General features: G+C 41.8%; 1 protein-coding gene across 10 annotated transcripts in view; it reads right to left on the minus strand.

The window, feature by feature from the left end:
• Positions 1-228: 228 nt before the first annotated feature.
• PHF20 (PHD finger protein 20) overlaps positions 229-26353 on the minus strand; it is a 190047-nt gene continuing 163922 nt past the window's right edge. For all 10 annotated transcript variants that reach the window (XM_073310018.2, XM_073310010.2, XM_073310016.2 and 7 more), the window contains 4 exons: positions 23407-23602; positions 13262-13661; positions 6782-6965; positions 229-3054 (listed from right to left, as the gene is read on the minus strand). In XM_073310018.2, the coding sequence (XP_073166119.2) occupies positions 2912-3054; positions 6782-6965; positions 13262-13661; positions 23407-23602 (923 nt within the window). In that variant the 3' untranslated portion in view covers positions 229-2911. The remainder of the gene's footprint in view (positions 3055-6781; positions 6966-13261; positions 13662-23406; positions 23603-26353) is intronic.

The raw sequence follows: 26353 nt of genomic DNA on the forward strand, positions 1-26353 counted from the left end.
AGTGTTGGGTCAGTATTACTCCTGCTAAACTACAGTATCTAACTTAGAAGAGCTCTATGTAAGCTTCAGAGCTTGTCTCTCTCACTAACAGAAACTGGTCCAATAATATTATTGGTCCAAAATATTAATTCACCAACCTCATCTCTCTAAAGTCCGAAAATGACCTTTTTAATGTATAACTAGTTTGAATAATCGTTACACTGAAACAGAAATAGACTTTACTAAGACTTAACCAACAAAAACCTATTTATTTATTCCAAACACCAAGATACAGAAGTTTTCAAGTTTTGCAAATATTGCTCCAAAGCAAAATTCTATATACAACGCCCTCAGTTCTAATAGTGCATAAACAAAGACATATATACTTATGTATCCACAGTGCAATGTTTGCTCATTTTATCAAGGCTCCATGTCGCATTCACTTACCAGTGATTTAAAGAAACAACAAAAAGTGATTTGCCAGACCAAAATAGTGTTGGTCAACTATAAGGAGAGCTACAAATGTGGAAACTTATAAAAATAGGGACAAAACAATTCAGGCAGAGTACAATACAGAACCTTTCCTGAACGTGAAAAGCACTAACCTATTTCAAATAAATATTTTCAGTCATCCAGATCTGTTTCATCAGCAAGGGGTTCCCTATTGTATAATCATTCTGCTAACGGAAAACAAAACCTTCAGTATTGCTATTTACCAAGTGGAATTTTCTTTGCCATGAGCAAAAATAAACTGGCAAAGCAAACTTAACATGAACACTCCAAAACCAGTTACTTGCAAAGTGAAAATTTCCATTTCTGGAGAGAAAACTCAAACTTGGGGATTAACTACTCCATTGCTTTAAACTGTAACGAAGTTGATTTGTGAATGTACTTGTATTTAATTATTTTCCAGTCTGAGTGCTCGTTATACAGATTTCAAACAGGGAATAATTTACTGGTAAAACAGTAATCTGATAAAAACTTCACAGCTGTTGTTTAAAACCCTTGTTTGGATAGCCGCCTTATCATTTGGTTACTGCTGTCTGATATAGAACTGCACAGCGTGTTACTCATAATTCAGATGTCATTAAGAGGAATGACATCATTTAACCATTTGTTTTTACCTTTAGAAAGCAAAGTGACATTTAAGATCATGTAAGCTTTATTCCAACTGTGTTACAGCAAAATAAGTTTATTCTCCTGCTGTACATATGTCAAATTCATTATATACCAACTAGTGCCATAAAATGATGAGACATAAATTATTCCCTGAAATGAGTCTTGGCATAAAAGCCTTAACTACTACCTTGAGTAGCCTAGTTATTCCATTTTCTGAAGGAACTAAACTGATCAAAATATTCATTGTAGATATTGTTATTCCTATAATGATAGTGGATATTTCAAGTTTACATAGTAAATCATTATTCTTTGCAGCATATAAACTTTACAGATTCATATATCCATAATTAACAATTTGTACACTTCTGGGTCTTTTGATTACAACTGTGCTTTAATTTTAACCCTTTGGTGGTACCATCACAAATAGAACTATAAGAAAGATCAAGATAACAGAAAAATCCTGCTTTTTCAGGACACCCTCTCAACGCAAAAACAATTTACCCTTTTCCACGGTGAAGTTACACTCATCAATATTTGGGAATTAAAAAAAATCACAACCATTATTTATGGAGATATGAGCCGCACGTAAAAGGCTTGTAACATACCAAATACAATACACTAACATTTCAAAAGGTACTATATAATGTATCTTCAACTTAAGCAGCATTTTCATCTTGATCTCACAAAATAATACAAACTAGAAAATTAAAACAAAGTATAAAAAGAGACTGAGAACATATACTATTTAACATAATACCTCACTGTGAGGACAGTACCTCATGCATAGCTTTTGAGGCTTCATTTAAACAAACATAAAATAAACTGATTCCCAAAACCACACATTCATAATAAGTCTTTACAATGTGCATGTTTAGAGTATTGAAAAAAGTCTACATTTCAAAATATAACAGGAATGGAAATTAACAAATGGGCAGAAAACTACACACCTTAAGTTTGGAACTTCTGGTACATCTCCCATCTTTTAGACATAGCACTGTGTACTGTCACAAAGGTGAACCAGTAGCACTAGTTCAAGGAGGCACAGTACGGCCAAATTTAAAAGTTCAAGAATGCACAAGAAGCACAATGTAAATGGATTTCCCCAGTACCGTAGAGTCATGTGATAGTGACATGATAAATATGGAAAACAATCATTTACTATGAAACTAAGTGCAACGCAACTGTGACCACCTGCTACCTCTATTTAAATCAACAGAAGTGGGGTTTTAGGCCAGTATTACTTGAAAACCTCCATGTAAGAGTTTACAATTAAAGATGGACATTCATATTTGCTATGCTTGAAAATTGTTATAACATTGCCTATTGATTAAATACTGTGCTGTGCATAAACCAGTAGGAATAAAGCATGACCCGACCTGGTATACAAGTCGCTTAAATAAACTCTGTAGAACATAATTTACAACCTTCGTCAACTAAACATTTTTGGCTCTTAGAACTCTTATCTTCAGTGGCACAATTTTAAGTCAGTTTAATTATGCAAAAAGTTTATTTCATTCAACAACTTGTTGTAAGGAATGAAAATCTAAGAGTATATTTTGTCAGCCTGCTCCTACCCTTGAATACAAGAGTAAAATCCCCTTCCATATTGTTAAAATTGCCTAGTAAATCCCAAAAGATCAAAAGATAAGGATAACCTTGTTACTGCTTTCAGAACAGTCATACTTCTCCACAATCCCTGAAGTCAGTCTGCATCACATGCAATCAGCATGCTAATTTCATTTAAATATATAGAGCTGTTTGTGTCAAACACTCCGCGTTCATATTCAACAGCAATTTCAAGAGCTCTCTAATCTCATGTTGAGCAGCAAAGAGCAATTTGTTGCACCTTGCCTAGGTCCGTAATAAGCTGTTTTATACAATGTTTGAGTTGTGGAAGTCTAGCTAGTGGTTCTGGTGGTTCCAGCTCTCCTGTGTAATCCAACCAACTCTCTAGAACTGCAAAAGAAATAGAAAAAGTTAATACTATTCACTATTCTTATTAGCTGGCAAATATATACATATATATTTCCAAAGCAATAAAACTAAGAAGAGTTCTTGAAATAAATATATTTTGAAAGACAAACTACAGTACTTTTAACATATACAATATTTTAGAAATCAGAGAAAACAAAAACTTCCCAAATAGTGTTTGGTAATTTACAGAGCTACCATGTGCTTACATCAATGTGTTCATATCTGCAAGGCAAAAAACATCTCTGCAAGGCAAGTTAAAGAAGTATGGATTGGATAAATGGACTATAAAGTGGACAGAAAGTTGGCTAGATCATTGGGCTCAATGGAGAGTAATCAATGGCTCAATGTCCAGTTGGCAGCTGGTATCAAGTGGAGTGCCTCAGGAAGCGGTCCTGGGGCTGGTTTTCTTCAACATCTTCATTAATGATCTGAATTGTACGCTCAGCAAGTTCGCAGACGACACTAAGCTGGGGGGAGAGGTAGATATGCTGGAGGGTAGGGATAGGGTCCAGAGTGATCTAGACAAATTGTAGGATTGGGCCAAAAGAAATCTGATGAGGTTCAACAAGGACAAGTGCAGAGTCCTGCATTTAGGATGGAAGAATCCCATGCACTGCTACAGGCTGGGGACTGACTGGCTAAGCGGAAGTTCAACTGAAAAGGACCTGGGGATTAGAGGACGAGAAGCTGGATATGAGTCAACAGTGTGCCCTTGTTGCCAAGAAGGCTAACAGCATATTGGGCTGAATTAGTAGGAGCATTGCCAGCAGATCGCAGGAAGTGATTACTCCCCTGTATTTCATAGAATAACAGAGTTGGAAGGGACCTCTGGAGGCCATCTAGTCCAACCCCCTGCCCAGAGCAGGATCAATCCCAACTAAATCATCCCAGCCAGGGCTTTGTCAAGCCTGACCTTAAAAATTTCTAAAGGAAGGGGATTGCACCACCTCCTTAGGTAACGCATTCCAGTGTTTCACCACCCTCCTAGTGAAAAAGTTTTTCCTAATATCCAACCTAAACCTCCCCCACTGCAACTTGAGACCATTACTCCTTGTCCTGTCATCTGCTATCACTGAGAATAGTCTAGATCCATCCACTTTGGATTCACCTTTCAGGTAGTTAAAAGCAGCTATCAAATCCCCCCTCATTCTTCTCTTCCATAGACTAAACAATCCCAGTTCCCTCAGCCTCTCCTCATAAGTCATGTGTTCCAGACCCCTAATCATTTTTGTTGCCCTTCGCTGGACTTTCTCCAATTTCTCCACATCCTTCTTGTAGTGTGGGGCCCAAAACCGGACACAGTACTCCAGATGAGGCCTCACCAGTGTCGAATAGAGGGGAACGATCACGTCCCTCGATCTGCTGGCAATGCCCCTACTTATACACCACAAAATGCCACTGGCCTTCTTGGCAACAAGGGCACCCTGTTGACTCATATCCAGCTTCTCGTCCACTGTCACCCCTAGGTCCTTCTCTGCAGAACTGCTGCCTAGCCATTCGGTCCCTAGTCTGTAGTGGTTCATTGGATTCTTCCGTTCTAAGTGCAGGACTCTGCACTTGTCCTTGTTGAACCTCATCAGATTTCTTTTGGTCCAATCCTCCAATTTCTCTAGGTCCCTCTGTATCCTATCCCTACTCTCCAGCGTATCTACCACTCCTCCCAGTTTAGTGTCATCCGCAAACTTGTGAGGGTGCAATCCACACCATCCTCCAGATCATTAATGAAGATATTGAACAAAACCGGCCCCAGGACCGACCCTTGAGGCACTCCGCTAGATACCGGCTGCCAACTAGACATGGAGCCATTGATCACTACCCGTTGAGCCCAACAATCTAGCCAACTTTCTACCCACTTTGTAGTGCATCCATCCAGCCCATACTACTTTAACTTGCTGACAAGAATACTGTGGGAGACAGTGTCAAAAGCTTTGCTAAAGTTGAGGAATAACACGTCCATTGCTTTCCCTTCATCCACAGAACCAGTTATCTCATCATAGAAGGCAATTAGATTAGTCAGGCATGACTTGCTCTTAGCGAATCCAGGCTGACTGTTCCTGATCACTTTCCTCTCGTTTAAGCACTTCAGAATTGATTCCTTGAGGACATGCTCCATGATTTTTCCAGGGACTGAGGTGAGGCTGACTGGCCTGTAGTTCCCAGGATCCTCCTCCTTCCCTTTTTTAAAGATGGGGACTACATTAGCCTTTTTCCAGTCATCTGGGACCTCCCCCAATCGCCATGAGTTTTCAAAGATAATGGCCAACGGCTCTGCAATCACATCCACCAATTCCTTTAGCACTCTCAGATGCAACGCATCCGGCTCCATGGACTTGTGCACGTCCAGTTTTTCTAAATAGTCCCGAACCACTTCTTCCTTCACTGGTGAGACCACATCTGGAGTACTGCGTCCAGTTTTGGGCCCCCAGCTACAGAAAGGATGTGGACAAATTGGAGAGAGTCCAACAGAGGGCAACAAAAAGGCTGTTCTCAGTGGTGGCAGATGACAGAACAAGGAGCAATGGTCTCAAGCTGCAGTGGGTGAAACACTGGAATGGGTTACCTAGGAAGGTGGTGGAATCTCCATCCTTAGAGATTTTTAAGGGCTGGCTTGACAAAGTCATAGCTGGGATGATTTAGTTGGGGTTGGTCCTGCTTTGAGCAGGGGGTTGGACTAGATGACCTCCTGAGGTCTCTTCCACCCCTAATCTTCTATGATTCTAAACCACAGATGGCTGGGTGTGGGGAGGCAATCCAGGACTAGTGGTAAAAGTGACACCTTACCCCTCTACTGAGCTAGAAATGAGGGCTTTATGTAACTTGATAGGGAAGATTCCCAGCTTTCTGGTGGGACATGGTGCACTTGCTTTTAATCCTTGTAGAACCCAAGATATCAGACTTCAAAATCACAATATTTTTACGTATAAAAGCCATTTTGCATTAAAACTCAGACTGATTAAATGTTTAAAAGACGTATGTCTGTATAGGATTATACAATTTTATACACATGTGCAAGCCTTAATGGATCCACAACCAGCTCCTCGCCCTATTAAACATTTCTATTGTAATGAATATTTTCCCCAAAACTAAAGTGAGAATAAAAAAGATGAAAATACAAAGTAAAGAAATAGAAAGGGAGGGAAAGGAAAGGAAGGGGACCACTCAGGAAAAAGATCTTGGAATCAGTGTGGAAAGTTCTCTGACAACATCCACTCGATGTGCAGTGGCAATCAAAAAAGCAAACAATGTTAGCAACCATTAGGAAAAGGATAGATAAGGAGACAGAAATCATCATAATGCCACTATGTAAATCCAAACCTTCAATACTGAGTGCAGATCTGGTCACCCTATCTCAAAAAAGATATATTAGAATTGGAAAAGGTCCAGAGAAAGGCAACAAAAATGATCAGGGGTAAGGAACAGTTTCTGTTTAAGGAGAGATTAAAAAGACTATTGAACTATATCAAAAGACTAACTATAACTATATATATATTACATAGTGACTATATCAAAACCAAATTTACTCCTAAAAACACAACTTTCGATTATTACAGCTGGCTAGTGTGATAAAAATGATGCTGGTATCTTTGTAGATCTGCAGAAATAGGACACGGATCTCAAGACAATGCATTTTGGATAGAAACAACATAATCTGAATGGTACAAAAATATACATTCTGTTTAATCTGTGAAAGAAAATACATTTAATTTACCATCCAGTTCCTTCTCAATGAAATCCATCCTGTGTGTAACTTCATCTTGTAGAGATTCAACATGGGCTAGAAGGTTAAGTTGCCACTGCAGCTGTGAGTTCACAACTCCTTCCTTTTCTTTTTCCAGCAGTTTCATTTCAATAGCTTCCTCTGAAGGGATTTTCTTAGACACACATTCTCTTACCTGACAAAGGTACATAAATTAGTATTTATCATAGTTAAATGGAAATATGTCAGCCAGCCAATCAGGCTGCATGGATCTTTAGAAAATGACAGGTTCAGAGTAGCAGCCGTGTTAGTCTGTATCCACAAAAAGAAAAGGAGGACTTGCGGCACCTTAGAAACTAACACATTTATTTGAGCATAAGCATCCGCTGAAGTGAGCTGTAGCTCACGAAAGCTTATGCTCAAATAAATTTGTTCGTCTCTAAGGTACCACAAGTTCTCCTTTTCTTTTTGCGGATCTTTAGAGTTCCTGAAACTAATGGTAGAGTTTCCCCCCAGTTATCCAGTTCCCTACATTCATTTTTTTTTTTTTGCTGTACTCATGATTTGCAGAATTATTTCTCAATAACTAGTCTGAGAATCCTTATTGTCTGACAGCTGTTGCTAGCCCATCAAAATGCAGAGATAGTTCACTAATATGAAACATGAATATTAAAAAGTCTCTATACTCCAGTTGTCTACTAATAAGAATTTAAAAAAACTCTTTACCAGCAACGAAGATGCTGCCTCAGCTTCACACTGTTGGATGAGGCACAAAAATACCAACATTTAAAACGAAAAACAAAATACTCAAAAGCAAAAGAATGTGAGTCTGACACTGAAGAAACAGACTGTTTAAACAGAAGATTTGTTTCTTGATTTCCTGTCTAGGACTGCCCTCTTCCCCAGTCAAAAATATTTGGGCTGCACTACCGTTCTGGCTAGTAACGGAGGAAGTTTAGACTAATTCACAAAGTTCCAGGGTTAGCAACACCCCTTCCTTTTCCTCTCGCCCCCAGACTACCATTTTAAAAAACTGTATGGAAACACTAAATCTTTATTAGCAGATTAAATGTAATTGAACAGAAACACCTAATTAGCTTGTGTTTAATGTGCATATGGTCCTCGGAGAAAGCCAATTGTTAAGATACCGAAAGGACTTATCTGACATAAAGCAGCTCAGTTCCAGCAAGGAAATCATCTGGTAAGAAGCTTTCCATTCTGGATCCTGACCACTTCCCCAGTCCGAGATGTCTGGGCTACAGCAAGCAGTAAAAAGTGGTTACTCACTTTGTGCTGTAACTGCAGTTCTTTGAGATGTGTCCCCCTCTGGGTGCTCTGCTTCAGATGCACATGAACCTCTTGAGCCCTTGATTGGAGATTTTCCATTAGCAGTGTCCATTCAACTGTGATTCATCCTCTACCTCCTTGTGCCACACACCGAGGCTATCCAGAGATGCGCGGTCAATGGTCCTCAGTTTCTTATCCATCCAAATATTCCATATAGACTAATCTGAAGCAGGAGGGCGGGTAGTTGAACATCCATAGGGGGACACGTCGAAGAACTGCAATGACTGCACAAGGTGAGTAACCTCTTCTTCTCTGAGTAGCGTCCCTTAGAGTGCTCCACTTCAGGTGACTCCCAAGCAGTATCCCCACAGGGAGGTGTGAGGTTTGGGACTGAGTCCAGAACTGAAGGAAGTATATTGCATTTACAAACCGCCACATTGGATCTGAAGGCGTGGATCAAGGCATAATGATTAGAAAACGTATGTAGTGAAGCCCATGTAGTGGTCGTGCATATTTCAGATACTTGCACATTCTTGGATACTGCTGGGGCTGTTGCTTATGTTCTGGTAGAGTGTGGTATCACCCTTTGGAGGGGGGATGAATGCTAGTTGCCTCATAAGTGATAATACACCCAGAGATCCACATTGACAGCCTCTGAACAGAGATTGAGGACCCATGGGATCAATCTGTGATGGAGATGAACAGCCTAGGTAACTATTGTAATTGTTTGATTCTATATAAGTAGAAAGCCAATGCTCTTCGAATAACCAAGGTATGATCGTATGTCTCCTGCAGAAACTTGCGAGGTTTTGGAAAAAACTGGCGGATGAATGGACTGGTTAAGATGAAACACTGATAGTATCTTAAGTAAGAATTTAAGGTTTGGGCACAGAGACTTTGTCCTTTCAGAATACTGGAGGGAGGGGGAGATCCGCCATCAAAGCTTCAATCTCTCCAATCCTACATGCTGATGAGATAGCCGCTAAAAAGGCAATCTTCACAGATAAGGAGAGCAGAGAACTGGTTGCCATTGTATCAAATCAGACTCTCATGAAGTAATTAAATGACCATGTTAAGGTCCCAGTTGGAGTGGGGTAGAGATTCCCTAAACCCATTATAAACCTAGACCAGTAGTGCACAAATTGGGACGCACACCAGAGGTTCTTTGTGGGGCACAAAGAAACTGGGATCCTGTGGGTCCCACAGGATCTGCTACCATAATAGTGGGAGCAGGATAAAAATAGAGTGGGTACTGCGGGGCAGGACGGAAATGGGATAAAAAAATAGTTCTCCCACACAGCAAACACGAATACCCCAGCCAGCAGCTGCTGCTCTCCAGCTGCCCAGCTCTGAAGTCAGCACCACCGCCAACAGCAGTGCAGAAGAGAGGGCACTGCCACCCTTACTTCTGCACGGTTGTTGGTGCTGCCTTTAGAGCTGGGCGGCTGGAGAGCAGCAGATGCTGGCCAGAGCATTCACGTTGCTTGTGCTGCAGGAAAACTATTTTTTAAATCCTGCTCCCATCCCACCCCACAATACCTACTCCTGCATTATCTGTTGAATTTTTATCCTGCTCCAGCTATTACGACAGCAGGATCTCAGGGTAGAGCCCTTGGAAAAAAACTGAAACAGTTTGCGATTACAAGTAATGGAGGGTGAGGCACAACAAATTCTGTGAATGATAAATGTGGTGGGGGTGGGGAGATATGACTGAAAAAGTTTGTGAACTACTAACCTAGACAACACAGGGTCAGCAAATATGGAGAATCCTGCTACTGGAGGATGAAAGGCTGATATTACAAATGGACCTTAACTGAACTGATAACCCCGATTTCTTTAGATCTAACAGTTATCCAAGGTGACAGAGCGGCACAGATTCAGACACAAAAATGTGGTGACAACAGCAAAGGAAGAATCTCTTGCACTTCTGCAGGTAAGTAATATGGGTTGACTCCTGATGTTCAGTAACACCTGTGGCACTTCTGCAGAGCAGGAAGATTCTAACCCCACAAACCATCAAGGAATCACACCCGGAGGCGGAGAACCCTAGGCTAGGATGAAGCACATGACTCACAGCCTGGGAGAGGAAATGAGGAATGGTCAGAAATATGAACAACAGTTGGATGCATAGGTGAAGCAGGTCAGGGTACCAAGCTTGTCTCAGCCAGATCAATATTATAAGGATAACTCTGTCTTTGTTCTGTCTGATCTTGTTCATCACCCTTAAAAGCAGTGGTGTTTTAGAAAATGTAAAAAGCAGATCCCGCTGCCAAGATAGAAGAAAGGCATCTCCCAAAGAGTGGCGGCCCAGACCTCTTCTTGAGCAGAATGGAGAACACTTTTTGTTCCTGAAGGTGGTGAAGAGATCCACTTCTGGTAGTCTCCACCTTTGGAATAAAGTGTGGAGTATATGAGAGTCTAGCTCTCATTTGTAGTGCCGGGATAACAGTCTGCTGAGAATATCAGCTATAGTTCTGAATATATGGGAGATAACTGAAACTTGGAGCTGATGGATTATACACCAGTTGCATAGTTTCATAGCTTTGGCACACAGAGGGGGATCTTGTCCCTCACGGCTTGTTGATACAGAACATGAAGGGCATAGGTTGTCCGTCATGACTCTGATTTGCCGCAATGAGTGGCAGGAAATGAAAGCAGGCATTTCTGACCACCTTGAGTTCCAGCAGATTGGTGTGGAGACAGGTTTCCTGATTTGTCCATCTGCCTTGAGTTGTGAGGGCATTGAGGTGAGCTCTCCATCCCAACAATGATGCAGCTGCTGTCATAGTTACTAATGGAGCTGGCAGACAGAAAGGAACGCCTGCACAGATGCTGAGGGTCAAGGCTTCCGAGATCGTAGATCTCACAACGGGAATCGGGGCCCTTTAAGAGCTGGCTCCTTAAGATGAAAGTCCACACTCCTCTTTTTGAAACCTGCCCTGAAGCCTCCAAAAGCCCTAAGGTTGAGGAGCAGTCAACAGTCTCAGTTTAATCTCTCTGTTATTCCTTGCCCTGGATTTGAGGGTCAGGTAGAAGCTGCACTTCTGGGAGACATGGGACTCCCTCAAGCAACCAAGACACAAGAGTGGCTGTTGCTAACAAGTATAGCCTCTCTGCAGGTGATCCAGGCACGCCCTGCCAGGAGAATAAAAGACTCCGGAGGGGGGAGAGAGGAACAAGACAATCCAATCACCACTTATCTCTAACTAAATAGCTATCACTAACAACTAACTAATCCTAAACAAACTACTACAGGAAACTGTAAACACAAGACACCTGAGGCCCGACATGCTAAGGCTCTGCCTCAGGTCAAGGCAGTTGAGAAGGAACTGATGGTAGTTTGCCCGCACATCCCTATATAGCCTTGGTACGTGGCATAAGGAAGTACTAGATGCATGTGGGGGCTGAACGGTCATTGCTACTGGAAAATCTCCGATCAAGAGCTCAAGACACGTTTGCACCTGAAGTGGAGCACCCATAGGGACACTACTCAATGAAGGAGGTATTAGAAGGAAGAGAGTGCTAAATAGGAGAAGAATATGCTCCTTTCCCTCACATCAGAAATATTTACTTATTTTGGGGACACATCTTGGGAGCACCTTCCTGCTAAATGATGCTTCTCCACAGAATGAAGTTCAAGACTAGCATTTTACAAACATGTTGCTGGATGACTAGGTGGCAGTTTTATAGGTTTCCTTTGTGGTAGCTAACACACTTTTTGCCTCAGATGCTTTCATGATGCCGTCCAGAAAGGCTAGGTATAACGCACTTAAAGCGAACACATGAGCAGGTGAACAGGCAATGCTAACAGGAAAGTTTCTGGGATGTATCTGTAGGTCCTGATGACTTGGTGAGTTGCATATTTGGTTTGATGGTCTCTGTGAGGGTCATATAGTTGAACTTTTGGGCCTCTGAAAAGGCCCAGTGAGCGGTTGGTTTCCTTGTGTCTCTAATGACCATGTGACTGGGGCTATGTGACCTTTGATCAGGCCAGGTGTTTGAAGTCTGAGTGGTTAATCCCTCCCTAATAGCAAGGGTGTAGTACTGACCAACAAAAATAATGGAATTTGAAAAAAACAAAAACCACCTGAGCAGGCTAACAGAGTTTCTGACAGAGTTTGCAGCAGAGAGAGAAGGAATATTTTTCCCCCGGTACATTACCAATACTGACCACCAGCAAAGGACTAGTTATTGGAACAGACAGACTTCTTATGCAGGAAGTACAAGTTGATGGCTGTATAAAAGGAAAAGTTTTATGATCTTCAAAGGCAACTACTGACCCTGAGTGGCATCAGAGAGGCAGAAGAGTTCTTGCATAAACAGATTAAGGTAGCACAGCCAAATGTTCAATTGGAGAATAATATGGTCTCCCACCGTATTCTTGCCAGCAAGTTAAAGTAGTATGGATTGGATGAATGGACTATAAGGTGGATAGAAAGCTGGCTAGATCATCGGGCTCAAAGGGTAGTAATCAATGGCTCAATGTCCAGTTGGCAGCCGGTATCAAGCGGAGTGCCCCAGGGAGCGGTCCTGGGGCCGGGTTTTCTTCAACATCTTCATTAATGATCTGGATGATGGGATGGATTGTACCCTCAGCAAGTTCGTGGATGACATTAAACTGGGGGGAGAGGTAGATATGCTGGAGGGTAGGGATAGGGTCGAGAGTGACCTGGACAAATTGTAGGATTGGGCCAAAAGAAATCTGATGAGGTTCAACAAGCAAAAGTGCAGAGTCCGGCACGTAGGATGGAAGAATCCCATGCACTGCTACAGGCTGGAGACTGACTGGCTAAGTGGCAGTTCTGCAGAAAAGGATCGGTGGATTACAGTGGACGAGAAACTGGATATGAGTCAATAGCGTGCCCTTGTTGCCAAGAAGGCTAATGGCATATTGAGCTGCATTAGTAGGAGCGTCACCAGCAGATTGAGAGAAGTGATTATTCCCCTGAAGCCACATGTGGTAAGAAGGGTGGGTGGAACAACACTTTGCAACATGCCCTCAGATTGGGGGGAGAGCACGTGCAACCCCAATGGACACTGCTGACCAGAAAATTCTAGACCCTGGAGCATGAAGTAAACATGCATCAGCAGTGGGGATCAACACAGATAATACTCAAAGCAGTCAAGGATTTTTAGAAAGCATATTGGATTAGCCTGGTAAAAACAAATGCCCTAGAGAAACAGGGCTATACCAATATAACATACCTTAGAGTAATTATGCTTGGACTCATTCTCCAACTTGTATAATTCTCTGTCCAGATTCCATCCAAATCTCTCTGACAGGGCATCATCTCCATTCTCCCTTATTCTGTTCACTCCATCGTCCATGGCTGAACCTCTGGTTTCCACAACTAGTCTCTGCTCTATAGCAGGGTAGTAGGCCCGAGGTTTCTGGTAACAGTGTTCACTAGTAATATAGGATTCCTCCATAGAAGGAATGGTTGAAGGTTTCTCAGCTGTCCCATTGAAAGTTCTGTAACTTACGGTCTCTTCTTTGCAGCAGTTTTCTTCAATATGAATGATGTGTTTCGTATGAATTTTTTCATCCACTGTAAAATGCTTCCAAGGATGACACCAAAGTTTTAAGTCTGGATGCTCTTTATTTCTGTTTACAGATAAAACAAGTAAAAATCACTTTTTAAATTTAAACTTTTTAAAATGACAGAGTTTCTTTATTACCTTATTTTACAAAGAAGTGAAATGAGAACATTCTATTTAAACACATCAGAACTGATGAACTTCCTCACAAGTAAGCTTCCCTAAATATTCTGGGGTGAGATTTCACTTTCCAGTGATCTCTGTTCAGTATCTTTCAAAAGAATCTTTTTTCATTAGAGTCACTCTTTTTAATAATGCTTTCTGCTTAATGCCATGGCATTAGTTACCCTCTATCCCACAATGTTTAGGTATAGCAGGCATAGTGCAATTTGGAACTACTTCAAATTTGGCATGCTCATATCACCATTTTTTGCGATGCAAATACTTTTGTTAAATTTCAATTATAAAATTGTGTTAACTAAATTCAGAGAAAATATTTTCAGTTATTGGTACATCCCCTGAATCATCTATGAATTTTCTTTATGAAAGCAGAAATTTGTTTTCATGTTTTTATTTTGATTGTAAGAAAGAAATATTTAAAAACATTAGAACTGAGAAACTGTTTGCTCTAAAACAGGTGATTAGTTTATGTGTATACAGAGCTGAAACAGTCCTCTATGCCTACAAACATAAATACAAATTTCATTAGAGTAGTAGGAATGAACCTCTAGAAAGTATGGCCAATAACAGATTACAAGCCCATAAATCAAAACAAAAAAATCCCAACACTCCCACCCCCAGCCTCTCACACATATAAAGACGGCAAACACGCCCAGTATTTGGCTTTAACAATAATTCTCTAATGTATTAATAGCTGAAGAAAAACTTGTGAAAATGAATTCAAACAAACTCTGAGATCAAGAAATTTTCCCAGCAGGAAGTATATTTCTTTGATGAGTATGCCAGGAATTACTTGTGCATTGTGATTTGTTTGACAATTAAGTATTCTTTTCTCTATTATTCTAAAAAAATGTTCTGATTTTACCATGGAAAGCAATAATCCATTACTTAATAAAAACTGGAAAAATAGTTGATATTTGCTTTGTGTTCTTATATACATGTCATTTATATGAAACTAATTTACTGTTAATAAACAAGCTGTAATAAAGGAACAGGAAGCAAGGCACTTCAAATGCAAGCTTCTTAAGTCAAATGAACTTTCAGATCACAGCACTGGAAAGGTCCTTCTGGGTCATTTTAATTCATTCCTAGCAACCTGTACAGAATTGTCCTTCAAACTAAATCCATAAATCTAATAATACATGTCTGTACTGGTTCCTCAATGACCCTTCCTTTGAAAATTATTCCATTACTTAAGTAAACTGTTTGAGCAGTCTCATACCTAGCCAAGCCTATCTTTGTGTACACCAGAACCCCATACCTTTCCCACTAAACTATTTTCTAGAAATTTTTTAGTTTACTTCAATTTCTATCAGGTTGAACAGTACAGAATAACCCTGCAAGAATTTATTTCAGCAGCAGGGGGACTGGGTATATTTATAAATAGTGTAAGGAGGAACCAAGAATTTTAGATAAATATGAATACTAGGTTTCTGTAATTTTCATTGAGGTCCTTCACTTATCCATTAGGGGTCAACAGCAACAAAAAGGAAAGCAAAGTATTTAGCATCTTCGGAATGTCTGCACAAATTATACCCACATAGACTAGAACCAGGCTCAAACGAGAAGAAATGACAGCCTGGGCTAACTCCTGAAAGAATATTGGAGAAGATCCTGGAGAAGTATTCATCTAATTTGAAATCCAAAGTAATTGAAATTGAAATCCCCATGCCACTGAACAGTCTATCAAGACTTGTCTTCACAGAATAAAGAGCCAGAAACAAAAAAACATATTCAAACAGCTCTCTGAAGACATGATAAATGGATAATACTGGGCTAAAGATGTTTGCAACTGAGCTGTCTGCTATATTCATCTTATAGGCAACATATCACAATTGCACAACTGAAACAGTCCAATCAAATCCATGCTAGAGTGGCTAAAGTTTCCTTTCTACATGTTGTAGGAGACTATTGTTGGTACCTGTGACAGATATTGCTAACATATGCAGCATCTTCGGAGACTAATGTTTCAACTTTATAAATGGTTTCAGAGTAGCAGCCGTGTTAGTCTGTATTCGCAAAAAGAAAAGGAGGACTTGTGGCACCTTAGAGACTAACCAATTTATTTGAGCATAAGCTTTCCTGAGCTGCAGCTCACTTCATCGGATGCATTCAATGCTATCTGGACGTTAAGCCAAACCTTGAAAGCATGAGAACTTCAGAGAGACGGTCTGAAGTGGTCCAGACAATATGGGCCCAGAGACCTTTGTACCAATACATGTTATATGTATTTGTGTACTCCTGGCTCACTGTGTGGATTGCTTGGGGGATCTGAGATCACTAAGCGGTGATTTATGCAGAATCCCAATGCTGATTATGGAGACACCCAGACTTTGAAGTACTGCCCCCTTGGCAAAGGGACAGTGACTGGTTTTAGCCGTTTCAGGAGTCCTGGGAACAAAGTCTTTTGGGATATAATGGCTGCATTTAAATTGATTCAGGGGCCTGATTTTGAGCCAACCGACAGCAAGTGGTGGTTACCTGCTAAAGAGTCTGAACGACTGGAACCTGCCAGGGTTTCCACATACAAGATGGGGGACCTCTATAAGTTTAAGCACGTATTTAAATGTTATTGTTTTATGATGTTTTCTGTAGTGCTTTTGTCTTAAATAAAAGTAGTTTACCTGGTGAGGACTGCGTGGTCACTGATGAACCACTGTCATTGTCCCTGAAGAAGGTGAAACTGCAGGTGCTAAGTAAGCCATAAGTCAGACCTGCTGGGATAATCACAGTGAATTGCGGGGGAGCTAAAAGCCTAAAACACTGCTCTGAGGGAGAGGGAGGCAGCTCCTGGCTCAGTGAGTTGGAGGCCTGAGACCTAAAGAGAAACTCCTTGAACAGACCATGGAATGGCAGTTACTCCAAAACTGACAAGTGCTGCTTTAATAAAACAAATCTTCTTAAAAGGGCAAATCTGGTCAGTAAAGGGCTAGAATTCCCCAATAAAAATAAGGATTTCAACATGTGACAGTGTCCACCTCTCTAGAAGTGCCTTCAAGTACAGGTTTATTCACCAATTTAGGAGGCTTACATAGATAAGTTTTTTCCAATCCAGTTCTAGAAACACAACTACACCTTCTTAACCTGGTGTTGTAATTTAGCCTTTTTGGTTTGATATTGCATGTAGCAATACAGTCCCATTAGTGCAATTACTGTTATGGCTTGTATTTCTATCAGTATTACACTAAGGGTTTGTCAGGGTCACCAATGTGTTGGTTAGCTTCACAAGAGAAGCAACACAAGTCAGTCTAGGATAGATTGGCCTATTGCAGACAGGAGGAACATCTGAAAGTGAAGCACCCAAGGAACACTGATCCCAGGCGCTGGCCAAGGAACAAACTAACACTGACCCCAGGCACTGTTCACTAACAGCCTGTGAAAGCTGGCTCTCACTACACTGATTCTGTCAATGCCAATACTGATCTTTTCACCTTTTTCCTTCAGGAGTGCTGAAGAACACTCTCCAAATATTTTCCAAAAGGATATAAAGAGGTTTTTCTCAACTGTACATCAGTATGAGACACTTACTCACCTTGTGCAGTTACTGAGATTCTTCAAGATGCTCAGGTGATTGTGTGCCCCTAAACTTCAAGTCGGAGAATTTTGACAGCAGTGCCTGGTTAGGCCACACATGCACTGTCTCCCTCTTGCGCCTATAGTGGCAGTTAACTAACGCTGTGCGACCAACCCCCCTCGGTTCCTTCTCTACCACAGAAGATCTTGCGAGAACTCTGAAGTATTGGGGAGGAGGGTGGGTACTGGAGCACCCACAGTGGGACACATTTCAAAGAATCTCAGTTACTACATAAGGTGAGTAATCGTCTCTTCTTCTTCTTCTTCAAGTGATGTACTTGTGGGTGCTCCACTTCAGGTGACTGTAGAGCAGTGCCTGTCGGTGGATAGGAGGGGCTTCGAAGTTGGGTCTATGATTGATGATAGGACCATGAGTCCGAGTAAAGTATCAGATGTTGAATCTCTCCTTATTGTGTAGTGCTGAATTAATGTATGGGCTGATGCCCAAGTGGCTGCTTTACATAGGTCTGTAACAGGTACATTATTAAGCAAGGCTACTGATGTAGAGAGCTACCTGCTGGAATGTGTTCTAGCCCCTGGTGGGGGTTGTACTTAGTGTTGGTGGAAGCAGAGATGGTGGAAACACTCTGAAATTCATTTGGAGAGTCTTTGCTTAGATAGATCCCCTCCTTTAGATCTCTCTGTAGTTGAGAGAAATAGTTTTGGTGCCTTCCTGAATGATTTAGTCCATTTGAGATAAAAGGCTAGTGCCCTTCTGACATCTAGAGCAGCGGTTCTCAAACTGTGGGTTGGGACCCCAAAGTGGGTCACTAACCCATTTTAATGGGGTCGCCAGGGCTGGCGTTAGACTTGCTGGTGCCCAGGGCCAACGCCTGAGCCCTACTGCCCAGACTTTGGACCCCCACCTAGGGTGGCAGGGTTTGAGTGGCCTCAGTCCTCTGTCCCCCTTTCTGGGGTTGTGTAGTAATTATTGTTGTCAGAAGGGGGTCATGGTGCAATAAAGTTTCAGGACCCCTGAACCAGAGTATGGCGTGCCACATCTTGCCTGTTCTTATGAGGTTTAGGAAAGAATGCAGGAATCTTGGATGGGTTGGTTGAGGTCGAATGAGAAGGGTACTTTACACAGACATTTAGGATGTGGTCTTAGAGTTACTTTGTTCTTGAAATAGATTGTGTATGCGGAGGGGGGTATACCAAGAGGGCCCCAAGTTCTCCTACGGGTCTTACAGATGTGATGGCAACAAGAAAGGCTACTTTCATTGAAAGGTATGATAGTGTACATGTAGCCAAGGGCTCTAACAGATGTCCGGTAAGAGAATGAAGTACTAAATTAAGATCCCATGGAGGCATTGGGACTCTGAGTTCAGGGTAGAGGTTCCGGACACCTTGTAGGAATTGCTTTGTAACTGGATGGGCGAAGACTGAGAACCCAACCATTTTATGGTGGAAGGTTGTGATAGCTGCAAGGTGTACTCTGAGTGAGCTCAATGAAAGACCTAATTATTTTAGTTGAAGCATATAGTAGAGGACTAGTGATGGAGTGGAAGTGGTGGCTCTGATGTGTTTGTTCTAGCAATGTGTGAACACACTTCCATTTGTGGAGGTAGGCTGAACGTGTAATCAACCATCTGCTGTTTAGCAAGATATCCATCACCTCTTCTGAACAGGTCATCTCGTTGCCTTGGTACTGTGGAGGAGCTATGCTCTCAGGTGGAGTATCTCCAGGTTTGGGTGCAAGATCTGGCCTGCATCTTGTGACAGGAAACATGGAAGAAGTGGGAGAACGTGCGGTGGACATGCCAACATCTGCTGCAGGTATGGTAAACCAAGCTTGCCTGGACCATGTGGGGGCTATCAAGATGACTCTGGATTGATCAGTCTTGATTTTTTGTATGATCCTGGACAACACCGGAGTAGGAGAGAAAGTGTAAAGAAGAGGCGCGTCCCATCTGAGGAGGAAGGCATTACCCCTAGATCCTGGCCCTACTCCTGCTCTGAAGCAAAATGTTAGACATTTGCTGTTCTGACTTTGGATGCACCAGTTCCCCAGTCTTAAGGCCTCAGTGTAGAAGGAGTGTGACCTTGCTCCTCCCTGGTTTTTTTATATAGAACATTCAAGCGACATCCATCAGGATTTGTATGATTTTGTTTTTGATCATAGGAAGAAAATGTGCATGTGTTGCAAACTGCTCGCAGTTCCAGAATGTTTATGTGCAGTGTTGGTTCTGGAGGAGACCACCTGCTCTGTGCTGTTAAGTTGCTTAAATGGGAAGCCCAGCCCAGTAGGGAAGTGTCCATTGTGATCAGTGTTCCCTCTAATTTTTCCCAGGCATGTGTGGAATGAATTTTGTTATGTGCATCAATATGGACGTGATGCGAGACAAAATTCATGTGACGGGGGCTGGGGCCGAGGGGTTCAGAGTGTGGGAGAGGGCTCAAGGCTGGGGCACAGGGTTAGGGTGCGGGGTGTGTGTGGACTCCAGCCAGGGGTGCTGGCTCTGGGGTGAGGCTAGGGATGAGGGGTTTGGGATGCAGGCTGCCCTGGGGCTACGGCACGGAGAGAGGACTCCCCCCACAGCAGTACCTGGGCTAGTGGGGAGAGGTGCCTCTCCCCTGGCCGCGGCAGGTCCGGGGCTGGGGGAGAGGCATCTCTCCCCACCGCAGCCCTGAGCGCCTGTGTAGCACTTAATAGGCTGCTGGGCGGCCACGCGGGTTAGAGGGAATTTATGTTGTGACTATCATTGTAGGGGGAATCTGTGAGCCTCAATGAATTCTAGTTCTTGCACAGGTGTCAACATTGACTTTTGAATGTTTATTTGGAGACCGAATTTTGTAAAGAGTGATACTGTCTTGTGTGGCTTCAACAGTTTCTTCTCGAGTTGGGTCCTTGATTAGACAATCATCTACATTTGGGTATATCATGAGTCTCTGCTTGCGTAGGTGGACTACCGCCACTGCTAGAACTTTGGAAAAAACTCAGGGAGCCATGGAGAGGCCAAAAGGCAGAACTCTGTACTAACAGTGATCTTGTCCCAAAACAAATTGGAGAAACTGCCTGTGCGATGGATGTATGGCGACATGAAAGTATGCATCTTGCAGGTCGAGGGCCGAAGACCAGTCCCCTTGTTCCAGTGCTGGAATTACTGTTGCTAAAGTAACCATTCTGAACAGTTTTATTTTGACAGTTTCTCAGGTCGCGAATGGGCCTCCAACCCCATGTCTTTTTCTGGGTTTAAAAAATAATGGGAACAAAATCCCTTCCCTTGGTTACCCAGTACCAGCGCTACCACACCCAACTGCAGGAGCTGATCTACTTCCCGTCGTAGAAGGTATTCGTGAGAGGGGTCCCTGAAGAGGGTCAGGGAGGGAGGGTGGAGGTGAACTGGATGGAACAACCGGTGGTGATAATTTCCAGTACCCATTTGTCCAAAGTAATAATTGCAAATAACTGCTGGGTAGAATGTAATAAATGTCTGTAAATGGATGTTTGGTAGAAAGTGGTTTCAGCAACTGGAATTGGGGGAGGTCTCTCGGGCCCTTGACCAAACCCTCAAATTTGATGTTTCAATTCAGGTTGTTGGGAGGTGGTAGACTGAGATGGAAGTGGCTTATGCCTTGTGGGTCTTTGCCTCTGCCGCTGGGTTATCGTACTGCCTCTGTGGCTGTGTGTAGGGCACTGGCCTTGAGCACTGCGATAAGTAATATCTGCCTTGTTATCGTTTTTGTGCAGGTGTGTAGATGCCTAAAGACCAAAGAGTTGCTCTAGAGTCTTTCAATGTATGGACGGACTCAGTCTTAGTGGCAAATATTTATGGACCTTCAAAGGGAAGATCCTCTACAGTAGATTGCATCTCCCCCCTTGGGAATCCAGACAGATGGAGCCAAGAGTCCTGTAGCATGACTAGGCGGTTGCAATGGATCTTGCCATGTGTCTGCTGATTCTAAGGAAGCCTGTACAGCTGTTCAAGCCAGGAGGTGATCTTCTGAGATGACTGACCTAAATTGCACCTTTTATTCTTCCAGGATAAAATCAATACATTCTTACAGTTTGGAGTAATGTGTATGGTTGTATTTCACCATCAAGGCCTCACACTTTACTATGCTGAACTGTAATCTCGCTGATGAATAGGCCTTATGACCAAAAAGATCCAGTCTTTTCCCCTCTATCATATGGGCTGGACCTTGAATGGTGTTGCCTGCCCCACTTGTTGACTGCCTCTACCACCAATGAGTTTGGCTGAGGGTGTGAAAATAGAAATTCTAGGGCTTTTTTTTTTTTTTTTTTTTTTTTTAAGGAGACAGGTCCCTCCTGTGCAGAGTCAGTGAGGGAGGTCTGTCAGAAGCTGAGGTAGGTGACTGGGAGGACTTTGCGATTCCGGGAGGAGAGATTTCATCATAAAGATAAGTTTGAGTTTAAGGTCCCTCACTTTCCTCGTGCGGGTCCTAAGGTTGTAGCAGTGGAAGCACGTCTCTCTCTCCCCCAAGCAGCACAAAAGAAAAGGGATAGGAACGAGTTCTAACTAACCAATCTACTACACTATGCAGCTAATCCTGAATCTAAATCTAAGGTAAGTCTTGTAGAGGCACTGCTGAAGCTCCGACTCGGACCAAGGGCAGTTCAGAAGGAACCGAGGGGTGGCTGGTCACACTGTGCTAGAACTGCTGCTATAGGCGTGAGATGGGGATAGCACATGTGCTGCCCAATAAGGCACTGCTGTCAAAATTCTCTGACTAGAGGTGCGGGGCACACCATCACCTGGAGTGGAGCACCCACAGAGACATCACTCAAAGAAGAACATCAAGTTACTCTTTCTTCAAATCTAGAAATCTCTTGAAGATTGTTTAATGATGCATTTTATGAGAAACCGAGTTAATGCAGTACAATACCTTACAGCCCGGTCAAGATAAGATGGAAGCCAAAAGGAAAAAAATTCCATAAGCAAAACACTCGTGTATTGTTCCGTACCTTAATGCCACAAAACAGATATTGTGTTCAATAGCTGAAGAATCCTAAAGATCTAAAACTCTCATGTCCCCTTGTTGTACAACACTGGGAAGAAAGGTCCTAAAGATCCTGAGATATTTAAGTTTCACCTCCTTCCTACTAAGTAGAAAAGTATTCCACAGAGGTGATTAAGAAATCCCATGATGAACGGATACATAGTATTTCCATGATGCATGACCCTGTATCTTTTTTTTGCAATCCACTATTCAAACGCTTACAGGTATTGCAATTATCACATTGCAGACACAACAGATTGAGGGGAAAGGAGAAGAAGTTCTAAAAGAGGCCCAAGACACCAAGAGCTTTGCTTTCCAAATGGCTGCTGCTATGTGACCGACTGATCAGTGAATGGAGAAACATTTAAGAAATCACATTCTGAAACTGATGGATTTGACGTTAGGATAATTAATTTTTTTCATCCCCAGAACATTAAGGAAACTGGAAAAATGTTGCTCAACTCATAAAAATGCAGAAAAAGTTGGTTATTGACTGTCCATATCTACTAATACATATATGCATGTATAATGGAACGTTTTGTAATTTTTCTGGTTGCGTTGGTAACCACAAAATAAAGTTCATATAGATTATAAAGTGGTGGGCAAGCCACTGAAAGGCTGCTGAGATATTAATGTTCTCATTCCACTATATATAATAGAGAAATAAGAGATGGGCTAAAAAATAATGTTCCCAGTAGCAAAATTATGGTTTAGTAGCATTGAGATGGAAAAGATAGATGTATACCTGTCATCCATATTCTGCTTTTTTCCGTATTCTGTTTAAATATTCTAGAAGAGTTTTCTTCTATACTTTGCTTGCTCTCTCTTTCTCCAGGCTTCTGTTTCAGTATATCTACACCCCACACCAATATTTTATTTTTTATATTTTATAAATTAGTTTCACTGCACCAAGGAGCAAGCAGCTTTTTTTTTTTTGGGGGGGCAAATCACAACTCAACAAACCAAACTCCATTCCTATATACCCATGGAACAGTATATGAAATCAAAATAAATCTGCATCATCAGTTATTTTTCTACTCTTTGAAATCTGTTTCACATCTAGTACATGCCAATTAAGACTTCAAAACACTGCTTACTGTAGAATGCTCATCTTCAGCTGCAGTCCATGCAGTACTTCTATCACTTTCTGCACATCCCCAAGAAGCTGGTGAGTGGCTACAATCTTCTTGGCATTCTGGTGGGAATAATTTTCTTCCAGAAATGCTAAGCCATGCATATGACCATTACTTAACCACTCCTTCTCATACCAGTATTTTAAGCTGGATCTCTGACCTAAAGCAACAGTAATGAGTGGAATAAAATAATCATTAAGATAACTTTGGTATGTGAACATTACTGGTAATAGTTGTCATCAGCTTGATATCGACTAATATAAATCTTGCATCAGCTTATTAATAGTAACTCTTCTTAACAATAGCACTAGTAAAAGTCTATTTGACATGGGACACTCCACTACCCCAAAGACAGAAGGAACATATGAAGTGGGAAGTACATATGACACCTTGCTCCAAGCCAGGGAATTCTACCCAAGTGTAAAGCAGCAGTATTCAGTGAGGACTTCCACGCCAGACAGTTGCAACTGATGGACATCTTCATCTTTTTGATGTATTCTTATTAACACAATACTGCACATTCCAGTAACTAAATCTTCAGGCATAAAGACATTATATAATTCAGTGCAAATGATTTTAAAGAGTCTGTGGACAGACAAACAAATACACGACAGGGCTGTGAACTTCCCATCACCAGTAGTTTCTTTGATGCCTAGTCAGTTACGTTTTATAAGTAGAATGCATGTACCAAGATGCAGTCATTGAAATTTACAATTTTGACCAAAGCCTCCTGCAAATATATGAATACCCCTTGCTGAGGAGGTTGGGGTGTCACAGAAACAGCTGAAATGCATCTGCGTTATCACATTATAAAATAGATGGGATAAACACAATAGTAAAAACAAATTAAGAAGCCAAGCCAAGGAGCATCAATAAAAATCGTGGGATGGGCCTGGAAATGCATTCTGGCTGGGCGCTAACTGATTAAAACAGAGGGTCTCTCTGAAAAGTAGACTATTCAATAGAAGTGTGCTTGTTTTGGAAGAGCAGAAGTTGGGCTTCTGCAGCTGCCCCAGAAGAGCTTGTTCCACAGCCTGGGGAACATCAGAGCAAAGAACAAGTCACCTGCTCATATAAGGCCCAAAACACTTACAACACAGACCTATCTGAAAGAGGCTCCCAGAAGAATTTTAAAATATAGCTAGGTCAATATCCATTAGGGGGTTTTGACAGCTAACAGGGCAAACTTAAAATCAATGCACAATTTTACGGGCAGGAGGTACATAAGAATGCAGAGTGGATGCATGTTACGAACATCATTGCTCAGTGTAGTCATTGCCTATGCTGCTGCATTCCGCACCAGCAGGGAGGATCCCCTGTTCAGAGCCCTACTAAGGGAACTGTAATCATGGAACCTCTGTCACAAAGCCTTGTGTTGCTGTTCAATGGTCATTACGGGATAAATAAAGGCAAAATATTTTCATTCCATGCACAGTATGAATTTCCATGGCTAAGGTGTGGTTGAAAATAATGTCAAGATTAATGTCAACTAAGCTCATTATTTCCAAACATGCCATCTCCATGAGCAGGGATGGGAAAGGGGAGAGAGCACACTCATAACAATCACTAGGCTTGGCTGGCAACAATGTGAGGTCTTGTAGGTATGACTAGAACCACTGCAAAGGAGTTCCAGGCACACCAGCAACATCCCTTAGTAAATAAAGCAACAACATGTGGTCAATGGTAGGAAAGCTGCCAAATACAACGTCAACTCATCCTAATCGAAAATCTACAGATCATTTAGGACCCTGACTGGCAGTCTCAACTCCCTAAGATAGACTGAATCTGGACTTAAACCTATCCAGGATGTCACTGATTTAGAGGTGGACCTGGAGCCAAAAGGCCATTACCCTTCTGGTTTACTGTCTCCTAAAAAGAAAGGTCAGACAGGGAGAGTACTAGCAAGCACTCCTGTGACTTAAAGAGGGGTGAACTGCCATAACCAACTGGCATCCACCACTTACTAAGTGATGTATTGATAATATCCCTTCAACAACAGCAACACAATGGTAGCAAACAGCTTTCTAAGTAGCCAGAGTGGGCACAGATCAGAGTATAAAACACAAAAACCCTTGAAGATATTGGGTACAGTGGAGAAGACAGTTTGTCAGTTGCCCCAAGTTCTGACAATTAAGAGAACTGGAGAGACAAGCCCCAGACTTCTTAATCGTCTCCAAAAAAATTCAGCAAACTTGTTAACAGTGATTAATTGAAGGAATTACTAAATCATAGAGTGTAAGTCCAGAAGGGACCACTGTGATCATAACACAGGTCATAGGATTTCCCTGAATTAATTCCTGTATGAACTAGAATATGTATTTTATATTATTTCCAGAATGGATAAAAAAAGATATGTGGTGATGTAATCTGAATAAATTTAGATTGTGCATGACACAGAGGAATTAATTTTGATGGCTTCTTACGGTATCTATGTTGACACAAAAAGTGGATCACAAGTGCATTTCAGAGATGAGAGGAGGGGAGAGGAGAGATAGTGATGACTGTTAGGAAACAGCCTCCTGCTGGCTAATTTCATGAGGTAGGTCTGGCACCACCTTAAAGGAGTCTACAGGATTGCTGTTGATGAGCCTGCCACAGCCATCAAAACAGGCATATTTAAAATAAAAGTGGTGGTTTGTAACAACAGTCAGGCACAGGTTCCATCACATTGCTACATGCTGAGAGGCCTGTGTGGGAAAATACCACTGTCATAAATATTACATATCCAAAGTGATGCAATATTAAATTATTCCATTTTTAGTCTATTTACCATCTTTAACATTACTTAGTTCAATATTACATCAATTAATTGCTTTGGCTAACTAAGTTCAAACTATAGCATTACCTAAAGCTTCCTAGCACTTAGTCAACAACAATTTACCATTAGTCTCTAACAAATTTAAAACTCTCA

The sequence above is a fragment of the Lepidochelys kempii genome, chromosome 13, assembly GCF_965140285.1.
Source record: "Lepidochelys kempii isolate rLepKem1 chromosome 13, rLepKem1.hap1, whole genome shotgun sequence".
In the NCBI taxonomy this organism is placed as follows: Eukaryota; Metazoa; Chordata; order Testudines; family Cheloniidae; genus Lepidochelys; species Lepidochelys kempii.